At 67.2% G+C, this 17474-nt stretch overlaps 3 protein-coding genes across 4 annotated transcripts; 1 reads left to right on the forward strand and 2 right to left on the reverse strand.

Annotated features, from left to right (window-relative positions):
• Positions 1 to 282: 282 nt before the first annotated feature.
• AAMP (angio associated migratory cell protein) lies at positions 283 to 4710 on the reverse strand. The gene is made up of 11 exons (XM_069781118.1): positions 4567 to 4710; positions 4060 to 4212; positions 3524 to 3643; positions 3228 to 3367; positions 2966 to 3110; positions 2725 to 2808; positions 2346 to 2461; positions 1845 to 1948; positions 1282 to 1372; positions 824 to 978; positions 283 to 556 (listed from the first exon to the last, which is right to left on the reverse strand). Exons 1-11 carry the CDS (start codon positions 4652 to 4654, stop codon positions 481 to 483), a joined length of 1272 nt encoding a protein of 423 aa, XP_069637219.1. The 5' UTR covers positions 4655 to 4710; the 3' UTR covers positions 283 to 480.
• Positions 4711 to 4833: 123 nt separating this feature from the next.
• On the forward strand, positions 4834 to 17472 carry PNKD (PNKD metallo-beta-lactamase domain containing). 2 transcript variants are annotated; one of them, XM_069781121.1, is made up of 10 exons: positions 4834 to 4972; positions 5385 to 5598; positions 14591 to 14706; positions 14924 to 15036; positions 15297 to 15355; positions 15494 to 15586; positions 15848 to 16011; positions 16129 to 16215; positions 16323 to 16438; positions 16643 to 17472. In XM_069781121.1, the coding sequence occupies exons 1-10, from the start codon at positions 4909 to 4911 to the stop codon at positions 16814 to 16816; spliced, it is 1200 nt and encodes a 399-aa protein (XP_069637222.1). In that variant the 5' UTR covers positions 4834 to 4908; the 3' UTR covers positions 16817 to 17472. The 2 variants fall into 2 exon arrangements, with proteins under 2 accessions (XP_069637222.1, XP_069637221.1); XM_069781120.1 differs by lacking the exons at positions 4834 to 4972; positions 5385 to 5598 and adding an exon at positions 13110 to 13315.
• On the reverse strand, positions 6489 to 12764 carry TMBIM1 (transmembrane BAX inhibitor motif containing 1). The gene is made up of 12 exons (XM_069781122.1): positions 12614 to 12764; positions 9241 to 9485; positions 9051 to 9133; positions 8895 to 8959; positions 8708 to 8761; positions 8511 to 8561; positions 8300 to 8339; positions 8089 to 8126; positions 7775 to 7862; positions 7567 to 7662; positions 7246 to 7299; positions 6489 to 7148 (listed from the first exon to the last, which is right to left on the reverse strand). The coding sequence occupies exons 2-12, from the start codon at positions 9455 to 9457 to the stop codon at positions 7005 to 7007; spliced, it is 930 nt and encodes a 309-aa protein (XP_069637223.1). The 5' UTR covers positions 9458 to 9485; positions 12614 to 12764; the 3' UTR covers positions 6489 to 7004.
• Positions 17473 to 17474: the final 2 nt, after the last annotated feature.

A 17474-nucleotide genomic window follows, 5' to 3' on the forward strand; every position in this document is an offset into this window, starting at 1 on the left:
TAGGAGTGAGTAGCCTATTGTGTTCAGGAACTCCTGGGCTGCACAGAGCAGGATTCTACCCTCAGCTAGCAAACTGCACCCTTCCTTCCTACCCCGACCCCTCATTTCCACCTAACAGGGAGAGCTAGGATGGGGGTCTCTGCCTCCACCCAGCCCAGCATAAAACTGTCTGCCATTGCTCCTCAGGCCATGGTTGGATGCTGGGGAGATCCCTGAGGAGGGAGGGAGCACAGCTCCCCAGGTCCTCTTCCCCCCCCAACAAGCAGAGTGGATGGCATCCAGTTAAGTGAAATAATTTATATAATTAAAAGACATTTTCATACAAAACCCCAGACTTGGCCCCCAGATGGCGAGGGCAAAGCAGGGCAGGCTGGAAAATTACAAAGCACGCACTGGAAAAGGGTGGTGAAACCCATCTCCCTCATCCCTCTGTACACGAGCCACCTGGCAGAGCCAGGACACCATCCCTTAGCACAGTTCCTAGCGATCGGGGCGCTGGACACAGAACACTTTGGCTTGGTGGTCACCAGAGGTCGTCACCACAATGGAGGCATCCCTGGGAGGAGACAGGGCTCAGAAACAGGGCTGGGGGGCTTTGGACATCCCTCACCAAACCCCCTGGCCCAGCTCTGATATGCCCCACTCCCCCTTGAGACCCTCAAGTCTCAGCACAGACCTGGGTCTGTCCCCTCCCTTGGGACCAGACCCCAGGGACACCCAAAAGAGAGCAACAGCTCATGATTTGAGTTCCTGAGGCTGGAGGCCCCTGCCAGCCCTGGTCCCTCCACCCAGCAGGGAAGGGGTCTAGGGATTCCCTGCTCACTTGTTGACAGCAAAGTCGAGGATTTCGGCTGAGTGCCCTCGGTACTCGCTGATCATCTTCCCCGAGCGGGCATCCCAGAGCCGCACAGCCCCGTCCAGGCTGCAGGTGTACACCACGGCTGAGCTCTCCTCCCACAGCAACTGCACAATCCCTGACTGGGGCAGGAGGAGGCCACAAGGTGAGTACTGGGGACACCCAGCAAGTCTCAGATCCCTCCACATGCCACCCCCCCCCAGCATTGTCTGCCATCCCCACAGATAGGAGAGCCAGGCCCCAGGACCAAGCTATGAGGCACATCCTCTGTGCAGGGACTGCGGCTGCCTTTGGGGAAGCCCAAGAGGCTGAGAGAGAAGCACAAATTGGGAACTGGCCCCAGGAAAGCCCCTGGGCTCCAAGGGAGGTCTCGGATGGGCCCAGAGACACCCCCCAGGCCTGGGGAGAGGGGGGTAGGGCAGTACCTCGTGTTGGCACTTATGCCTCAAGCTTTGTGTCGAGAGGTCATAGATAGCCAGCGTGCCGTCCAGGTAGCCCACAGCAGCCAGTGGCATCCTGCAGAGAGGGGAACAGGCGTTACACAGGGCTGGAAGCACATGAAGGATCAAGGCTGAAGGCAAAGCGCGTTGAGAAAATGAGGGACAACCCAATGACCGGAGCCATGAAACATCTCAGTTCAGGAAACCAACAGGACAGTAAGAGCCAGCAAGGGGCACAAGGTTCACACGGGAGAAGACAATGTCCTGGTAGCAAAGATCCCCAGCAGGCCTGTCTGGAGGGTATCCCAGCCAAACAGTGGTCCATCAGGCTAGCCCAGAAACCAAACAGGTTGAGGGGAAGGGTCTGAGTGTGACTTCCCTGTCACACAGAAGTAACCCAGAATACCCACAGCCAGCTGGGGAGGATGAGGTGAGAGCAGAGCAAGCACGAGGGATGGAAACAGGTCTGTTAGTAACAAACATCCCCCCTGTAAGGTCTGGCACTGAAAAGGGACTGTCACCCCCAGGCCACGTGTCCCCACACTCACACATTACAGAAGCCCAGTGACTCCACCGAGTTGGACTCGGCCTCCTCACCCTCGCCGGTGGGGGCCCTGGGGGCCATGCTCTCCATCTTGAACACACACACCACCTGGGGGGAGGGAGGCCGACTAGTGCCGGAGAGGAAGGGAAGGGGACCCCCAGTCGTACCGAGGTCCCCTTCCTTACCCGGGATCGAGCCTTACACCCCCTGGACACCAAGGCCCGGCCCCAAAACCTCGGCTCCTCGGAGCAAACAAGGCGGGGAACTTCCTTCTATGAGCCCCGCGGGACCCCCCCCAGCCGCGGGTCCGACCCGTAGCTGGGAGGAAGCCGTTGTGTTGGCCAAGGGCGCCTCCCGCTGGCTGCCGGTGGCCACCACAGGCTGCTCGGGGCCAGCGGAGCCCGAACCACCCGGGCACACCGGCCTGGCCCAGGACAGGGGCTTGGAAGGCTGTTACCCCCGTCCCCCGGGGCTCCTGGCTCTGCCCCAGCCAGCACGGACCCACCTTGCCCGTGGAGGAGTTGACCAGCTTGGCGTGACAGTCCACAGAGCCTGTCATGATCAAACTGCCGTCCTGGTTGCTGGCCACACACGTCAAGGGGTCCTGGTGGCCATCCTGGCCTGGGGGGCAGGCAGGAGAGGCATGAGTTCCACATGTCCTCCCCACAGAGACCTGGTGAGCCTCAAAACCCACCCTCCTGCAGCCACCACCTTGCCCAGCTCTGCCAGCATCCCGATGGCAAGGAGGAGCCACCTGTGGGGGCATGGAAATCCAGCGCCAGGCTCCTCCAGTGCCACCTCTCCACCCAGGGAGACATCAGAGCCCATTGGAAGGGGCTGTTTGCCAATTAGGGAGCATCCCACGTGATTAACCTCTTCCCTACCTTTCAGGACATGCAGTGAGGTTCCCTGCTTCAGGTCCCAGATGCGCATGGTGCCGTCCTCATATCCCACCACCGCTCGCTTCCCTGGGTGAGACAGAGCCAGCGGATACAGCCAGTGCTCCCCTCATCCCTCCACCTCCCACTCAGCACAGACTGGCAGAAGCAGGAGGGCAGATGGTGGCGGTGGCATCTGTCACAGAGCTGATGACATTCCCTACCCCAGACAGCTCCCGTGCCTCACCGTCAGGCAGGATCCTGCCACATGTGGCCGGGCATGCTGGGCCCTGGAAAGTTTTGCAGTCTCCGCTGGGGATCTTCCACATCCAGGAGTTGCCATCAGCTGTGCCCGCCAGAAGGACATGGGCTTGAGGGTGCCACTCCATCCACTGGGCAGAGAGAGGGACAGGCAGTGTCACAGGAGCGGTGTCCTCCCTGCCACCCAGCTGAGTCCCAGCTGCCGGGGCCCACAAACTTCCCATGGCACCAGGGGTCCTGCTGCTCACCTCCAAGTCCCCCACCTCAAAGGACCACACTTCTTCCTTGGTGTCCACCCGCCACACTTTGATAAGCCCAGACATGTCACCCGTGGCCACAAACACGGAGTCATGACTGAAGCCAGCACAGGTGACCGAGTCCTTGTGTCCTAAAGTTGTCAGGGGACAGAGACTGCTCAGGCCAAACTACGGAGGACGGTCAGGAGCCCAGCTCCAGCAGAGCATCGGCTAGGGAAAAGCATGTCCGGAGAGATGTGGCTGGAAGGGGACATGGCCACTCACTCGTACAGCCTCGAGCACCTCACCTGAGCATTCAAACAGGAGCTCTCCATCGCTCACGCGCCACACAAAGGCCTTGTCATCCTCCCCACCCGTCACCGCCAGTGTGTTGGTCTTGGGGTCGAGGCTCACGCAGAAAACAGAAGCTTCACAGAAGAGTAAAGAGAGGCTACGCAGCTCAGACACCGCTCACGCCCCACCTGACGTTCCCTGGGGATCCAAACCCCACGCAGCCCTGGGTCTGGGTGGGATGTCAGCTAGCTGAACTCCCAAACTCAAACTAGTGGGAATCAACTCTTCCCGCAAGGGAGGAGCAGCGCAGGCTGGTGCCGAGCTCAGGGCAAGCCGCCGCGGTAGGAGGCTCGAAGGGCTTCTCTACTGGAGTGTAAGGTAGAAATGATCACAGCCCAAGGCAGCCCTGAGTCGTGACGGCTGTCCCTGGAACGGCCAGGAGACGGCAGCCCGGCAAGGACCTGCTGCACCCCCTTACTCTGGGGAAAACCAGGGTGGGAGCAGGTCCCGAGGGGGACCCCAGGGGCCCCTGCCCGTGCCCACCACTCACCCGAGTGGAGGGAGAACGTGACCTCGCTGTCGTCCTGCGCCTCCATGCCGTCCTCCACCCCCTCATCGTCCTCAGTCTCCCAAGCCTCGGCGTCGGGCTCTTCTGCCCCCTCGTCGTCAAAGTCCACGTCCTCCATCTCGTCGGCCAGGTCATCTGCGGAGGACGAAGGTCAGGACGCGGCTCGCGGCCTGCCGGGCTCGGCCCTTGCAGGGCAGGCGCCTGCGGGCACGGGGGGAACTGGGGGGTCCCTGGGGGACGGGGCAGCCCGGGGAACGCGCCATCCCGATGCCGCCGCGGCCAGGACACCCAGAGCAGCGGGGCCGCAAAGGAGCGGAGCGCGACGCGGGGAAAGGCCGCAGGCCCAGGGCAGCGGAGGGGGGGGAACGGGCCGGGAACCGCGGCCGGGCCCGGCGCTGGGGCGGGGCCAGAGCGGGCCCGGTGCCCCGGTGGGAGGCCGGAGACCCCGCAGGCCCTGTCCGGTGCGCGGCGCGGGGTGCCCCGTCTCACCCGGCCCGGGCGGGCCCAGCTCCACCACCTCGATGATCTCCTCGTCGCCGTGGAAGCCCAGCGCCCCCGGGCCCTCGGCGGGCTCCATGCCGGCCTGCCCGCGCGCCCCACCCCGCCGCCGCCGCTTCCGCCGCTCGCCCCGCCCTGGCCAATCCACGCCCGCCGCCCTCCCGCCTCAGCCAACCCCGGCCCGCGTTCCCACCCGGGCCACGCCCCTTCCGCCAGCAGGTCTGGCCCACCCCTGCACCGCGCGGTGCACTCTGGGAGCTGTAGTTTCTCTCTCGCCTCCCGGCCAGCGTCGCGCCCCCGGCAGCCCCCGCGCGACGGACTGCAGCTCCCGGCATGCAGCGGGGCTGCCGCGCACCCACACGGCCCACCATGGCGGCGGCGCTCAGCGGACTGCGGGGTAATGGCGGGCGGGCTGAGGGGGCGGCCCCTGGGCGGGGGGGGACGACGACCGGGAGCGTCCCGCCACCACCCTCACCGCACGGCCCCGCGGCCCCCGACACGCACCCCCCAACTCTCTCCCAGAGACGCCCCCAGGCCCGGCCCGCAGGGCCTCGGCCCCGCCCCGCCCGGCTGAGGAGAGGTCTTAGAGCCCCGCCCCTAGCGCGCTTGAACACGCCCCCTCAGTCGTGGCCACGCCCTGCTTGGCTCAGGCCCCGCCCTCGAGCCCCCTCTGCCGCCGGGACAGGGGCAGGGGCAAGGGTAAGGGTAAGGGTAAGGGCAAGGGCAAGGGCAAGGGCAGGAGCCTCAGGCAGCTCGGGCTGGGCCCCCCCCACCACCACTGCCCCTCTCTAACACCTCTCTCCCCGCAGGGCTGCTGGCAGCAGCAGGGCCGGCAGCAGGTCCTGCCAGGCCCTGGACCCGGCCGGCCCCCCCGGGCACACGGCTCCTCGGGCAGAGCTGCCGCCAGCCGGCGGGGCCACGGGCCAGCCCGGAGCCTGGCAGCGGGGGGCTCCCCGAGGGAGTGGAGTACATCCCCACACGCAAGAAGGGCAAGAACCCGATGAAGCCGGTGGGGGTGGCCTGGTGAGTGGCCGGGGCGGCGGGAAAGGCTCGGCACCCGCAGGTTCCGCTGCTCCATGGGGCCTGGCGTGGGACGGAGGGTCCCGGGGGGTGTCTGTGCTGCCCCTGCTCCGTGGGGCCTGGCATGGGACGGAGGGTCCCGGGGGGTGTCTGTGCTGCCCCTGCTCCGTGGGGCCTGGCATGGGACGGAGGGTCCCGGGGGGTGTCTGTGCTGCCCAAGGGTGGCACAGGGCCCTTGGTTCCCCACCGGCTCTCTCCATCTCCTGCCCACCGGCTGTCCTGCAGGGCCATTGGATTGCCCTCCGGCATCATCCTCTTCCTCCTGGCCAAGCGGGAAGTTGATAAAAACCGTCTGGAGCAGCTCAAAATCCGCCGAAAGATGATGGAAGCCAACCAGGGCGAGTACGAGTCGGAGCGATACACAAGGGTGGCCAGGGGGGCATAGCCAGGCTGCTCCCCACCCCCAGCCTAGCAGTGCAGCACCTGGAAGGGACTGGCCGAGGGGATGCCAGCCCCGTGGGACACATGGCACCGACGCCTGCTCTCCCTGTCCAGCCTGTGGGGTGGTCATGGGGCTGGATGGGGACAAATAAACGTCACCCCTGGTGAGTGGAACAGCTTGCTGCCACTGCGGTCTCTCCCTCAGTGCTCAGCCCCAGGCTCTGCCTGCCCCCACAGCGGTGGGAGGGGGTGGGGGCAGCTGCTTTGCAGCCGAGCTTCTGCCCACAAGGGTGGAGAGGTACAGGCAGGTGAGGGAGGCCCAGCCTGGAGCCGCTCAACCTTGGTTTTTCCGCCCCAAAGCAGTGTTTGTGCTGCCCCAGGCCACAGCCCCCGCTGAGGCCGCCCACAGGTTTTTCAGGGGAGTAGCCACACCAGTAAGTCTGGGAACCGTCTGGAAAATTGAAGTGTTTTATTTAGCAAGTGCAACTTTGCCCACATCCGTGGCTGCCGGGCCTCTGCGACGTGAGCTCTGCCACCAGTCCCAGCTGCCCCCTGCCCGCACCGGGCACCACTGCAGCTTGGGGAGGGGGGCACGGCCGGAGCCGCGTTTAAGGCACCACGTGAGTAACACCAACCAGGCTCTGCCAAAAAAATCCCAACGCGATCCCAGCAGCTGCTGCCAGCTCCCTGGGCCCAGGCAGGACTGTGGCGCTCCACTGCCCACCCAGCACCACAGGCACGGCCTCAGCAAGCGGTGCCAATGCTGGGCACTGCCTAAACACTGGCAGCCGGTCCTCCCCACCACCCTTGGAGGCTTGGGGGGGCAGTGATCAAGGGAAGCCCTTTCCTTAGGAGCCTATGGGTAGGGATGCTGAAGCGTTAGGAGTCACGGTAAGCGGCTGTATCCTGTACAGAGGACAGAGGAGGAGGTGAGGGGCAGCGGCGGGGGGACAGGAGGGGTCCCGGGGCTAATCCCGGCCCACGATCTGCAGGATGAAGGTGAAGATGTAGACAATGTCGGTGTAGATGGTGAGGGCACCGTAGACATACTCCTCGGGGCTCAGTGTGTTCTTCCTGTTCCCCAGCACAAGTTGGGTGTCATAGGCAAGGAACTGGTGGGGCAGAGGGTGTCAGGCAGGGACTGATGCAGGGTTCCCCCCTCCTCGGTCCCTGCATGACACCCTCTGCCCACCCCAGCCGTCAACTCACCAGGGTGAAGGCGATGGCGCCGATGGCCGCGTACAGCATATGGAGCCAGGGGACCTGCGCAGGGAAGGGGACAAGGGCAGGGTGAGCCAGGATGCTGGCAGGCAGTGGGCAAGGCAGGGCAGGTCCTGCCCGCACCTGGCTCCTGAGGAGATGATGCCGCTGATGCTGCTGATGCTGACGCACCCTCTCCCTGGGGGCAAGCTGCCTCTGCCGTGGCCCGCACCACACCCTGCTTCCTGGCAAAGGGGGACCACCCAAACCCCCCCCTACCCGTACCAGCCCCGGGGACACCCACAGCCCCTCTGTCCCCCCCCCACTCACATATTTGAAGGAAAGGACGATGGCAGTGACAATCCCGGTCACCATGACCACAATGCCTAGCACGCAGAAGAGCCCCGGACACGACGTAAAATCAACCTGCCAGGGGGGAAACTCATATGTCACCGGAGAGCTTGGGGTGTCCCCACCACCCAGCTCCCTGAGCCTGACTCCCCCCCCAGGGCAGGGCAGGTCACATCCCCCTCCTTGCCTTGGTCTGGAAGCAGAAGATGGTGACAATGATGGCCACGATGGCGGTGATGAGCATGGCGATCAGGACGGCATTGGTCCGATACATGCTGCAGATGGAGGGGACACCAGAGTCACCCCATGCTTCGGCATCCCCCTGGCTAGGGGGTGTTGGTGACCCCCCACAGCCCTGATCCCAGGCAGGGACCCCACTGTCCCTGAGCCCAGGGGACCGGGGTGTCCCCTGGCTCCCAGCAGCCTCTCACTTGAGCCGGCCGCACGGTGGGGGACAGGGGGGACCCCAGCTCCTGTCACCATGGGGTCCCTGGGGCGTACCTGGCGATTGTCCCTGTCATCAGCCCCATGGCCAGTGTCTGTGGGAGAGGAGAAAGGTGGGCTCAGCAGGGCAAGCAGCACCATGGGGGGCAGCAGTTCCTGGCTGCCCCCCGCCTGCCCACACCTCCCCCTATCCCTCCCAGCCCGCCTGGGGAGCTGGGGTGCCATGGGGGCACCACTAGGCCCCCCCCGCCAGCCCCAGCCCACTCACGAAGATGGTCAGCAGGATGATGTTCCAGGGGAAGCGTCTCCTGGGGACGAAACGGGGTGAGACGTGAGCTGGTGACAGCGGCCATGTCATGTCCCCCTGGTCCCCACCCCCCGGGGGCAGCCCCAGGCGGGGACCCCCCTCCTGATAACCTGGAAGACCCCCCCATATCCACACACCCCCACCCCAGGGGTCCTAGCCACCAGCGACTCACCGGGGACCCTGGCAGCAGGCCAGCACCAGGTAGGTCACCAGGAACACGGCACTGCAGAGAGAGACGGTGGGTGTCAGCCCTGAGACCCCCTCACCAGGACAACGTCCCCCCCCCCGGGCTGGAAGGCTGCAATTGTGCAGTGCCAGCTGCCAGAGGGCACCCCGGGGGGGGCACGAGCCAGCAGACCCCATACTCACTACGAGGCGTAGTAGATGGCGACATTCCTCTGGACGAAGGAGCGGACAGGGGAGCTGTGGGATGGGAGGGATGAGCGTGAGGCAGGGGGTACAGCAACTAATGTCCCCTCGGGACCCCCCCCAGGGGACACGAGGGCAGGCTGCCCCCCTTGTTTGGGGCAAGGCTAAGGAGGGACCCCCCACTCACACAAAGGTGAACACGGCGATGATCCCCACCGTCACCAGTAGCTGCAGAGAGATGATGGCGTAGACCTGCGAGAGATGAGGGGGATCAGCACACAGCCCCCCACCCTGACAGATGCTCCCCCACCCTGACGGGTGCCCCCAGACCCCCGGGACTTGCCTTGCGGATGAAGGTGTGCCGAACTTTCCTGTCATCCCAGTCAGCCGACTGGAGGGGGGAGCCATCCCCAATGCCATCATCACCTGCGGTAGGGGACACCCCTCAGCACCAGGGTGGGCTGTGCAGCCCCCCTACAGCACCCCTGTTTCTAGTGCCCCCCCAAAAAAAACCCCAAGGTGCCCCCACTTACCGAACCGAATAGGCATGGTGGGCATGGTCATTCCCGGCTGGGGGTACCCCCCTGCTGCTGGGTACCCCCCTGGCTGCATGTACCCCCCTGCTGCAGGGTATCCCCCGGGCTGCGGGTACCCCCCGGCATAGTGGGGGGGCTGGGGGTACCCTCCCGGGGGTGGGGGATAGAGGGGGTTCTTGTCATCGTAGGGGGGGGGTGCAGTGGGCTGTGCCATGCCAGCTCCCTGCGTCTCCCACGACCACCTGGAGGGGAGAGAAGATGGGGGGGTGTCAGCGTAGGTCCCCCTCCCTGGGCAGAACGTGTCCCCGGTGAGTGGAGCCGCAGGTGCGGGGACACAGGGGACAATGGAGCCGCAAAACCTCCCCTCCCACCTTAATAGCGGCTTCTAATTAATAAGGACGAGCTGGCCTCAATGTCAGCAGGTCAATGAGAGGTGAGAGACGTCCCCACTGTCCTTTGGCCGGGGCCACCTGCATTCCTGTGGCCTGAGTCCCCGGCACCTGCGTCAGTGGCCAGCCATGGGCAGGGCATGGCCACGCGTTGACTCAAGCCGCAGCGGGGACGTGACTTCTCCGGCCTCTGGAGCCCACCCTGCCATCGCCGGGGGGCAGGGAGCACCCCCACCCTCCCCACACCCTGGCTGGTCTCTGGCTCCTGGTGGCACCACCCCGGTGACAAAGGACATCACCCTGCCCGCTGCCTGGGATGGAAACACGGGGCCTGATCCTGATCACACCCATGCCCCCTCCCCCCATTTTGGGAGTGCACCCCACCCAGCAGCCCAGTGGGTCATGCAGGGGCTCCAAAACTCCTGAGTCCCCCCAGGGAGTTATAGGGACAAGAGCCACCCGCGTCACCTTGGAGGGAGGTGGATGCGTCCCCCCGGGGAGGGGAGCCAGGACCCCCCTGGGGCTGAGCTCCCCTCCCCGGCCACGCCGGGCCCCCTCGCAGAGCCTCCGGCAGCCGCGAGCAGCCAGCCCAGGCCCAGGGCCAGCTGCTGGGCTTGGCCCCAGGAGGAGGAGGAGGAGGAGAAGGAGGAGGAGGAAGGCAGGATCTCCAAGGCCAGGAAAACAAAGGCGCTGCCAGGAGCCAGTGCCAGGCCTTTACCCACCTGCTACCCCCTGGCGCTGGCACCGGGGGACACTCGCCCCGAGCCCCAGGCAGGTGCCAGGACCCCCCACGTTCCCCCCTGCCTGCAGCAGGGATGTGATCCTGGGACGGATCGCGGGAGGGGACCAGGATCTGACCCCAACAGGGACCAGACTGGGAGGGGACGGGTGCTTCCTCCAGCATGACGCCAGCGCTTCCCGCAGCCGGGCTGGGCAGGCAGCAGTGCCGGGGTGCACACCCGGGCCAGCCATGTCAGGCCGGGGGGAGCAGCTCAGCGTCTGTCCCTCCATCCCTCCCGCCGTCCGGCTGTCCCAGCCACGGCCGCGCTGGACTTTGCCATCGCGATGACGGCGGTGCCAAAAATAACCGGCGTGGCGCTGACCACCTGGCCGGGAAGTTTCACTTTTGCTGCTCGGCGGTTTCCCAAAAAGCACCCAGTGCTCCCTGGCACTGCCTCGTCTGTGGGGCCAGGGAAGGGCCCGAAATAGGAGCCTGACCCCAGGAAAACCCCTGTGACTGGCACCCAGTTAGGGGGGACTGGAGTTCCCGGGAGGGAACCCAGGCATGTGGGGAAAGCAGCATGTACCGAGCAGGCACATGGTCACTGGGGGGTCCCACCCTGTACCCATGGCCAGCACCCCGTGGCAGGGGTCCGGCTGCCCCAGCCCCTCCTGTCCCCACCCTGGCGGGGTGGCCTCAGGGATGGGGCAGGAACCAGCCTGACGGGTCTCTGTGGCCACCGCACCCAGGGAGGCAGGCGGCACCCGGCACCCTCCCCGGGCCACGGCACAGCGGGTCCCCAAAACTAGAGGTCACCAGCCACAGGGCCACCAGGGCCAGCTCGGTGGCCCCAGCATGATGCGCCATCCCTGGGGACAGGGCGCTGCTCTGCACTGGCACTGTGGCTCAGCACAGATAAGGCGCATGTGGCAGGGACCTGGAGCGCAGGCAGCCATCGCCCCCGGCACAGCCACGCGGGTGGCACCAGGCAGAGTCCCTGCCGGCGACCCCGGTGTTCCTGCCTGGCTCAGGCCCCTGCGGCCCCAAGAGCCACCTTGGAGGGGGGAACTAGGGTTTGGGGGGAAGTCCAGGGCTGCCCATCTTCCCCATGTCTCCCTACAGTGAGGCTGCTTGGGAAAGCATCTGACTTCCCAGAAGAGCCTGGAAGCTCCCACCAGCATGGCACAGCTTGGTACGGCACAGCATGGCTTGGTACAGCATGGCACGGCTTGGTACAGCACGGCACAGCCTGGTACAGCACGGCACGGCCTGGTACAGCACGGCACGGCCTGGTACAGCACGGCACGGCCTGGTACAGCACAGCATGGCTCAGTACGGCACAACCCAACACATCACAACACAACTTGGCCTGGCTCAGCCCAGCCCAGCCCAGCTCGGCAGGGCTCACGCCGGGGGGGTCAGCACGGCCCACCCAGGCCATGTTCCCCCGCTGCCTGCCCCCAAGCCGCTCACACAGGACACGAGTTTGCAAGACCTCAGCATCGCTGCTGCCTCTCTGCCCCCACCCCGAACACCCACCCGGGGGGCAGAGGCATGTGACAGAGGTGCCCCCCTGTGTCCAAGCCCAGGCACCCCGACAGCACCCAAAGCTGGTCCCCACACACCCCCCACGGTGCCACCCCACACCCTGCCGGGCACAGACCCGTGCCCTCACCTCCTGAGACACCCCACGGGGTCCGTGGGGACACCCGCACAGCACAAAGGACGGTGCCCCCCTCCAGACCACCCCACGCCGCGCCCTGATTTCCCACCACGCGATCCCGTGGAGCCCAGAAAACGGCACCAGCCCTACCGCGAGGTCCCACCCGTGGGGGTCCTGTTCCCCCGCGTCCCTGCCCGCGGAATCCCGCTCTGCCCCCGCTCCCCCCTCCGCGCCGGACTTCGACCCGAAGTGCCTCCACCCGCTCCGGGGACGGGGGTTGCGAGGGGGTCGCAGCGCGTCCCCGCGATTCAGGGACCGGCCTCCCACCCCTGCCCGGTCCCCGCCGCCCTCCGGGACACTCGCTCCAGCGCTGGGACACCCCCCCCCGCCGGCCGCGGCACCGGAGGGAGCCGGAACAGGGGGGTTGGGGGGGGCGAGAGCGGGCAGAACCGGGCGGAGGGGGGAGTCGGGGGGAACGGGGGGCCTCCGGGCGGGGTGGGGGGGTGTCTCCGTGCCCCAGCCTGGTCAACGGCCCCAGGCGGGAACCGGGAGCGGCGGGCGAGGGGTGCGGAACGGAGTGGGGCCGGGCCCACCTACCTGCTGCGCGCTGCTCCGCCGGGCTGCGGCCGCGACGAGCCGGGACGGGGCGGCCCGGGAGTGCGGGGGGGTGGGGGGGGGAGGCACCGCCCGCCCGCCGCGCCCCCCCGCGGCGGCTCCGCGCCACTGCGCCCCGAGGGAGCCGAGGGAGCCGGCGGGGGTGCGCTCCCCCTCCTGCTGCTCCCCGGGACCCCCGGGACACCCGCCCGCTCAACGGGGCCCAAGCCGCACCCAAGCCCCCCCCCGGGACCTCCTGCCTGCCTGCTCTGACGTCATTTAGGGACCCCCTTCGCCACGCAGTGACGTCAGGTGGGGGGGACACCCTTTGCGGCGATGGCGGGGAGGGGGGGGGAATCCCCTCCTCCCCGCCCGTGACGTGGTCGGTGTCCCCCCCCCGCTCCCCGGTTCCCGCGGCAGTGACGCGGCGTGACCAGCAGGGGGCGCGCAGGCGGCAGGGGCGTGGCCGGGGCGGCGGCGTGACGCGCGTGGAGGGGGGCGTGGCCGGGGCGGCATGGCCGCGGGGCGCGGGGGGCGGTGCCCGGCGCATGGCGGGGCTGCGCTGCGGGCGGCGGCGGCGGCGGCGGCCGGTGCCCGCGGGCTGGGGGCCGCCTGCCTGCGCCGCTGCCTGCCCCTCTGCCGCCTCGCCCGCCGCGCCGCTGCCGCCCTCATGGCCCTCGCTGGCCCGCTGCTGTTCCGCGTGGGGTGAGTGTCCGCCGCTCCGGTACCCCTCGCCGGGAGGGAGCCGCAGCCGCCGCCGCCGCCCGCCTTTGTTCTGCCTCCGGGAGGAAGGGCCCGTCCTCCTCGGCTTGCGCGGAGTCCCCCGGGGAGGGACCGGGGCCGGCCCGGTGTGTGCTCCGGACCCGCTGGCACGGAGAGGCCGGGCTGGGGCTGCGGGTGGGCAGCCGTCCACGGGTGGGCAGCCCTCCACGGGTGCTCAGCTCGCTCGGGCCCGGGGGGCGAGGGCGGGCGGTGTCAGCCCGGCTACCGGGGGGGCTTCGCAGGGCCGGGAATCAGCCACCGGCTCCCCCAGCACGGTGACGGTCACCCTCGGATCTGACACTCTCCCCCCCCCGCCGCGGGGCTCCTTCCCTCGGGTCTAATCACTAACCCACCCCGGTGCCCTGGCCGTGGCCCTGCTGCCCGGTGCTGACAGGAGCCCCCGCTCCCCGGCTTCGGGCTCCCACCCCCCATAGGTGCAGGGGCCCCCCGGTTCCTGCCAGGATCCCTCCCCGGTGAACCAGCCGGTGCCGGCACGGAGGATGTAACCATCCCGGGGGATGCCCTTGTCCCGGGGATGGGCTTTGCAACCGGGGGCTTTGCATGTCCTTCATGGCACCGGTCCCCAGCCCCAACCCCGAAACGCTGCTGTATAAATGGGGGAGTGCCCCCGAGCCCCCCCCCCCCCCAGCCTGCATCTGTTGCACCCCTCCGTGGCACATGCCGCGGGGTCGTTTCTCACTTCCCTTTTCCTCTGCCCGTTCTGCTCCTGCTTCCCTCTTCCCCGGGGCTGTGGCACCCAGGGAGGGCCCTCAGAGCGGGGTCAGCCCTGAGCATGGCCCCCCCGGGGCGAGGGGGGGGACAGCCGGCAGCCAGACCGCTGCTGCGGGCAAAACCCTGGGGCTCCAGCCCTTCCCGGTGAGCAGAGCCCTCCTGGACAGACGGCTGGACAGATGGACACCCCCGCAGTGATGCTGCCCACTCCCCACCCCCCCCCCCCACCCCCCCGATCCCTGGTTCTTGCTGCCCGGAGCAGCTGGGGGGGACTTGTCTAGGGAACCGATTCTGCCCTGTCTGCAGATCTGGGGCAGGCGGCTGGGGCGGGGGGGGGGATACGCCACCTCCAGCCCCCGCATGTGGGAAAGCGATGCTGTATGTGTCCCCCATGGGGGTCCCAGCCCTGGCAGCAGCCCCCTCCCCAAGGAGGGCTCCATGGGGGGGGCCGGGGGTTAACACTGGGGGGTGGTCTGCCCTCCCCAGGTACAGCCTGTACGCCCACACGCGGCTGGGCTATCTCTTCTACCAGCGGCAGGTGAAGAAGGCCCGGGAGCGGTACCCCCACGGCCACTCCGCACCCCAGCCCTGCTGCTTCCCCGGTGAGTCTTGGCGAGCCACCCCCACACACACCCCCTGCTGTGGCCCCATCATGTCCCTCAACACTGGCACTTTGGGGTGGGGAGGGATTGCCATCGCCAAATTGCCCAAAGCATGTTTAACTGCGAACTTGATGTGGGGAGTTTGGCTTGCCCCCGCCACCTTTCCTGGGCAGGGGCGGTCGTGCCCTGATGTCTGTCTGTCTGTTCGTTGCTCCAGGGATGAAAATCCTGCCCATTCCCGTGCTCTCCAACAACTACAGCTACCTGGTGATCGACACTGGCTCTGGCCAGGCGGCCGTCATCGACCCCTCTGACCCACTGGCCGTGCAGGTGAGACCCCTGCAGCCCCCCTGACCCGGTGTTTGGGTGTCCCCGGGTGAGGGGATGGCATGTCTCTGGCTTTTTGGGGGGCAGAGGAGGGCAAATCTGCCCCTAAGCTGCAGCCCTTAGTGCCCAGGGCAAGGTTGGAGGGTAGCAGGGCTCATCCAGCACCTGGGGAGCTGGCGGGGGGGGGAGGTTAGGGAGAGGCAGGTACTCGGGATCTGTGTCCCCCCCAAATCTCTCTGTCGTCCATCCCCCCCCATTCCTAGGCTGCCATTGAAGAAGAGGGGGTGATGCTGGAGGCCATATTCTGCACCCACAAACACTGGTAAGGGGCAAGAGGGGGCCCTCGGGGTGTCAGTGGCTGCCGTGGAGGGTGTCCCAGCTGAGGCAACCCCCAGCCCTACTCCACGTGGGGGGAATATAGGAGGGACATATTTAGGGGCACTGACCTCCCTGTCTGCAGGGACCACAGCGGGGGGAATGCGGCACTGCGCCAGCGGCACAGCTCCTGCAAGGTGTATGGCAGCACTCTTGATGCCATCCCAGAGCTCACCAAGTAAGTCCTGCGCCCTGCATCGCCCCCAGGACCCCTGTAAATTTGAGGGGGGGGGGCTTCACCCCCAACCACCACTGTCTGCTCCACCCACCCACCAGTCCATCCTCCAAGTACCACATTGCCCCCTTTGTGTGCAGAGACCTGGCACCCTCATAACACTACTGTACCAGAGAAGGGTTGCATGGGGAGGTAGAGTGTTTTGAGGTGCTGGGAGGGGGTGTGGGGGGGCACCCTGACGGTGCATCCCTGTGCCCGGTGCAGCCCGCTTGCGGACAGGGAGAAGGTGAGGGTGGGCAGCCTGACCTTCGAGGCGCTCGCCACGCCTGGCCACACCGTGGGCCATATGGTGTACGTGCTGGATGGGGGGCCCTTCGGCGGCCCCCCCTGCCTCTTCTCTGGGGACCTCCTCTTCCTTGCTGGCTGCGGTGAGTGCGCCTGACCCCAGACCTGGGTGGCTTGGGGGGGTTCCCACCCTGGGAAGGGCTTGGGGGGACCCCCCAATCCCACCCCCCTCCATGACAGGAGGTTGCGCGGGGGTCCAGGCAGGCTGTTTGAGGGCTCCCCTGAGACCATGCTCGCCTCCCTGGACGTGGCCGTGGGCTTGGGCGAGGACACGCTGCTGTGGCCGGGTGAGTGTCCCCAGCAGCGGGGCAGAGCCGCTGGTGTCTCCCCTAACCCCCACTGCCAAGCTGGGGAGCCGGGCAGGAGCGATGCTAAGGGGTACGGGGGTCCGCAGGCCACGAATACGCGCTGGAGTGCCTGACCTTCGCCAGCCTTCTGGAGCTGGACAACCCCGCGCTGGAGCAGAAGCTGCAGTGGGTGACGCAGCAGCGCCAGGAGAAGAGGAGCACGGTGAGGCTGGGGGGGTGTTCCCCTGCCTGCAGCCCTCCCACCCCAGCCCCTCGCAGGGTTCCCCATCCCTTGGTGGGGATGCTGCACCCCAACACCCTCGTGCATGGAGGGTGCTATAGGGGAAGGGGGTGCTGGAGGTGGGGGGTCATGGCTCCCTGCTGGGGGTGTTGCCTCTGGCGGGGGTCTGAGCAGCTGTCCCTGCAGTGCCCCTCCACACTGGGGGAGGAACAGACCTACAACCCCTTCCTGCGGACCCACCGGCCGGAGCTGCAGGCAGCGCTGGGGCTGCGGCGGGGTGGGGGGGAGCACCCCGATGCCTTCCGCGCCCGCGTCCTCAAGGAGGTGCGGAGGCGCAAGGACCTCTACAAAGCCACCTAGACGCCCCCCTCCTTCCTGGACCCCCCCCTCTTCCATGGGGCCGGGCACGGGGGGCCCAAGACTGTGTGGTTTGTATTGCTGTGAATCTCCCTCCTGGGGTGCAGGGTTGGGGGGGGGGAAGAGTGGACCCCCCCCCACCATGTGGGCACCCTGTAAGTGATCCCTGCCTTTGCTCCCCCAGACTTGGGGGTCACCAGCTCTCACGTAGAAGCACCTCGATCCCCTTTCTGGGGGTCTGTAGCCCCCCACCCCACTGCTGGGACTGTAGGGAGGGTACCAAGGGCTTTTCCTAACACAGACACCCACCGTTTTTCTGGGACCCCCTACTTCTCCCTCACTCCCCCAGCACTCAGGGAGCCCCCCTTTTCCTGGCAGCCCCTAGTGCTGTGAATCTCCTTTGGGGGGGCGACGGTACTGGGCTGGGCTGGAGCCAGCAAGGGGCGGGGGGTACCCAGTACTACCTCCAGACAAGAGGTTCTTCTCCAACACCCCACGCTTGGTGCCGCAGCCCCCCCACCCCACACGTGTGCGTACACACACACACCGGAATGGGGCCACGGGGGCACACGTGTGGGAGGGTGCTGCTGCTGCACAGGGGACTGGAGTCGTGTCCCCCCCTCAACCCCCTGCAAATAAAAGTCTGGATTGGATTTGCACC

The sequence above is a fragment of the Haliaeetus albicilla genome, chromosome 4 (assembly GCF_947461875.1).
Source record: "Haliaeetus albicilla chromosome 4, bHalAlb1.1, whole genome shotgun sequence".
In the NCBI taxonomy this organism is placed as follows: Eukaryota; Metazoa; Chordata; class Aves; order Accipitriformes; family Accipitridae; genus Haliaeetus; species Haliaeetus albicilla.

Bases quoted from the DNA above. Each gene is read 5' to 3' on its own strand.
- AAMP (XM_069781118.1), bottom strand. From the start codon at position 4,654: ATGGAGCCCGCCGAGGGCCCGGGGGCGCTGGGCTTCCACGGCGACGAG. The intron at 4,213-4,566 runs GTGAGACGGGGC...CGTCCTCCGCAG, and splicing joins GCTGGGCCCGCCCGGGCCGG to ATGACCTGGCCGACGAGATG. The intron at 2,809-2,965 runs GTGAGGCACGGG...TGTCTCACCCAG, and splicing joins TGGCAGGATCCTGCCTGACG to GGAAGCGAGCGGTGGTGGGA.
- PNKD (XM_069781121.1), top strand. From the start codon at position 4,909: ATGCAGCGGGGCTGCCGCGCACCCACACGGCCCACCATGGCGGCGGCG. The intron at 15,037-15,296 runs GTGAGACCCCTG...CCCCATTCCTAG, and splicing joins CTGACCCACTGGCCGTGCAG to GCTGCCATTGAAGAAGAGGG. The intron at 15,356-15,493 runs GTAAGGGGCAAG...CCCTGTCTGCAG, and splicing joins TTCTGCACCCACAAACACTG to GGACCACAGCGGGGGGAATG.
- TMBIM1 (XM_069781122.1), bottom strand. From the start codon at position 9,457: ATGGCACAGCCCACTGCACCCCCCCCCTACGATGACAAGAACCCCCTC. The intron at 8,960-9,050 runs GCAAGTCCCGGG...CATCTCTCGCAG, and splicing joins GGCACACCTTCATCCGCAAG to GTCTACGCCATCATCTCTCT. The intron at 8,562-8,707 runs GTGAGTATGGGG...CTCTCTCTGCAG, and splicing joins GCCATCTACTACGCCTCGTA to TGCCGTGTTCCTGGTGACCT.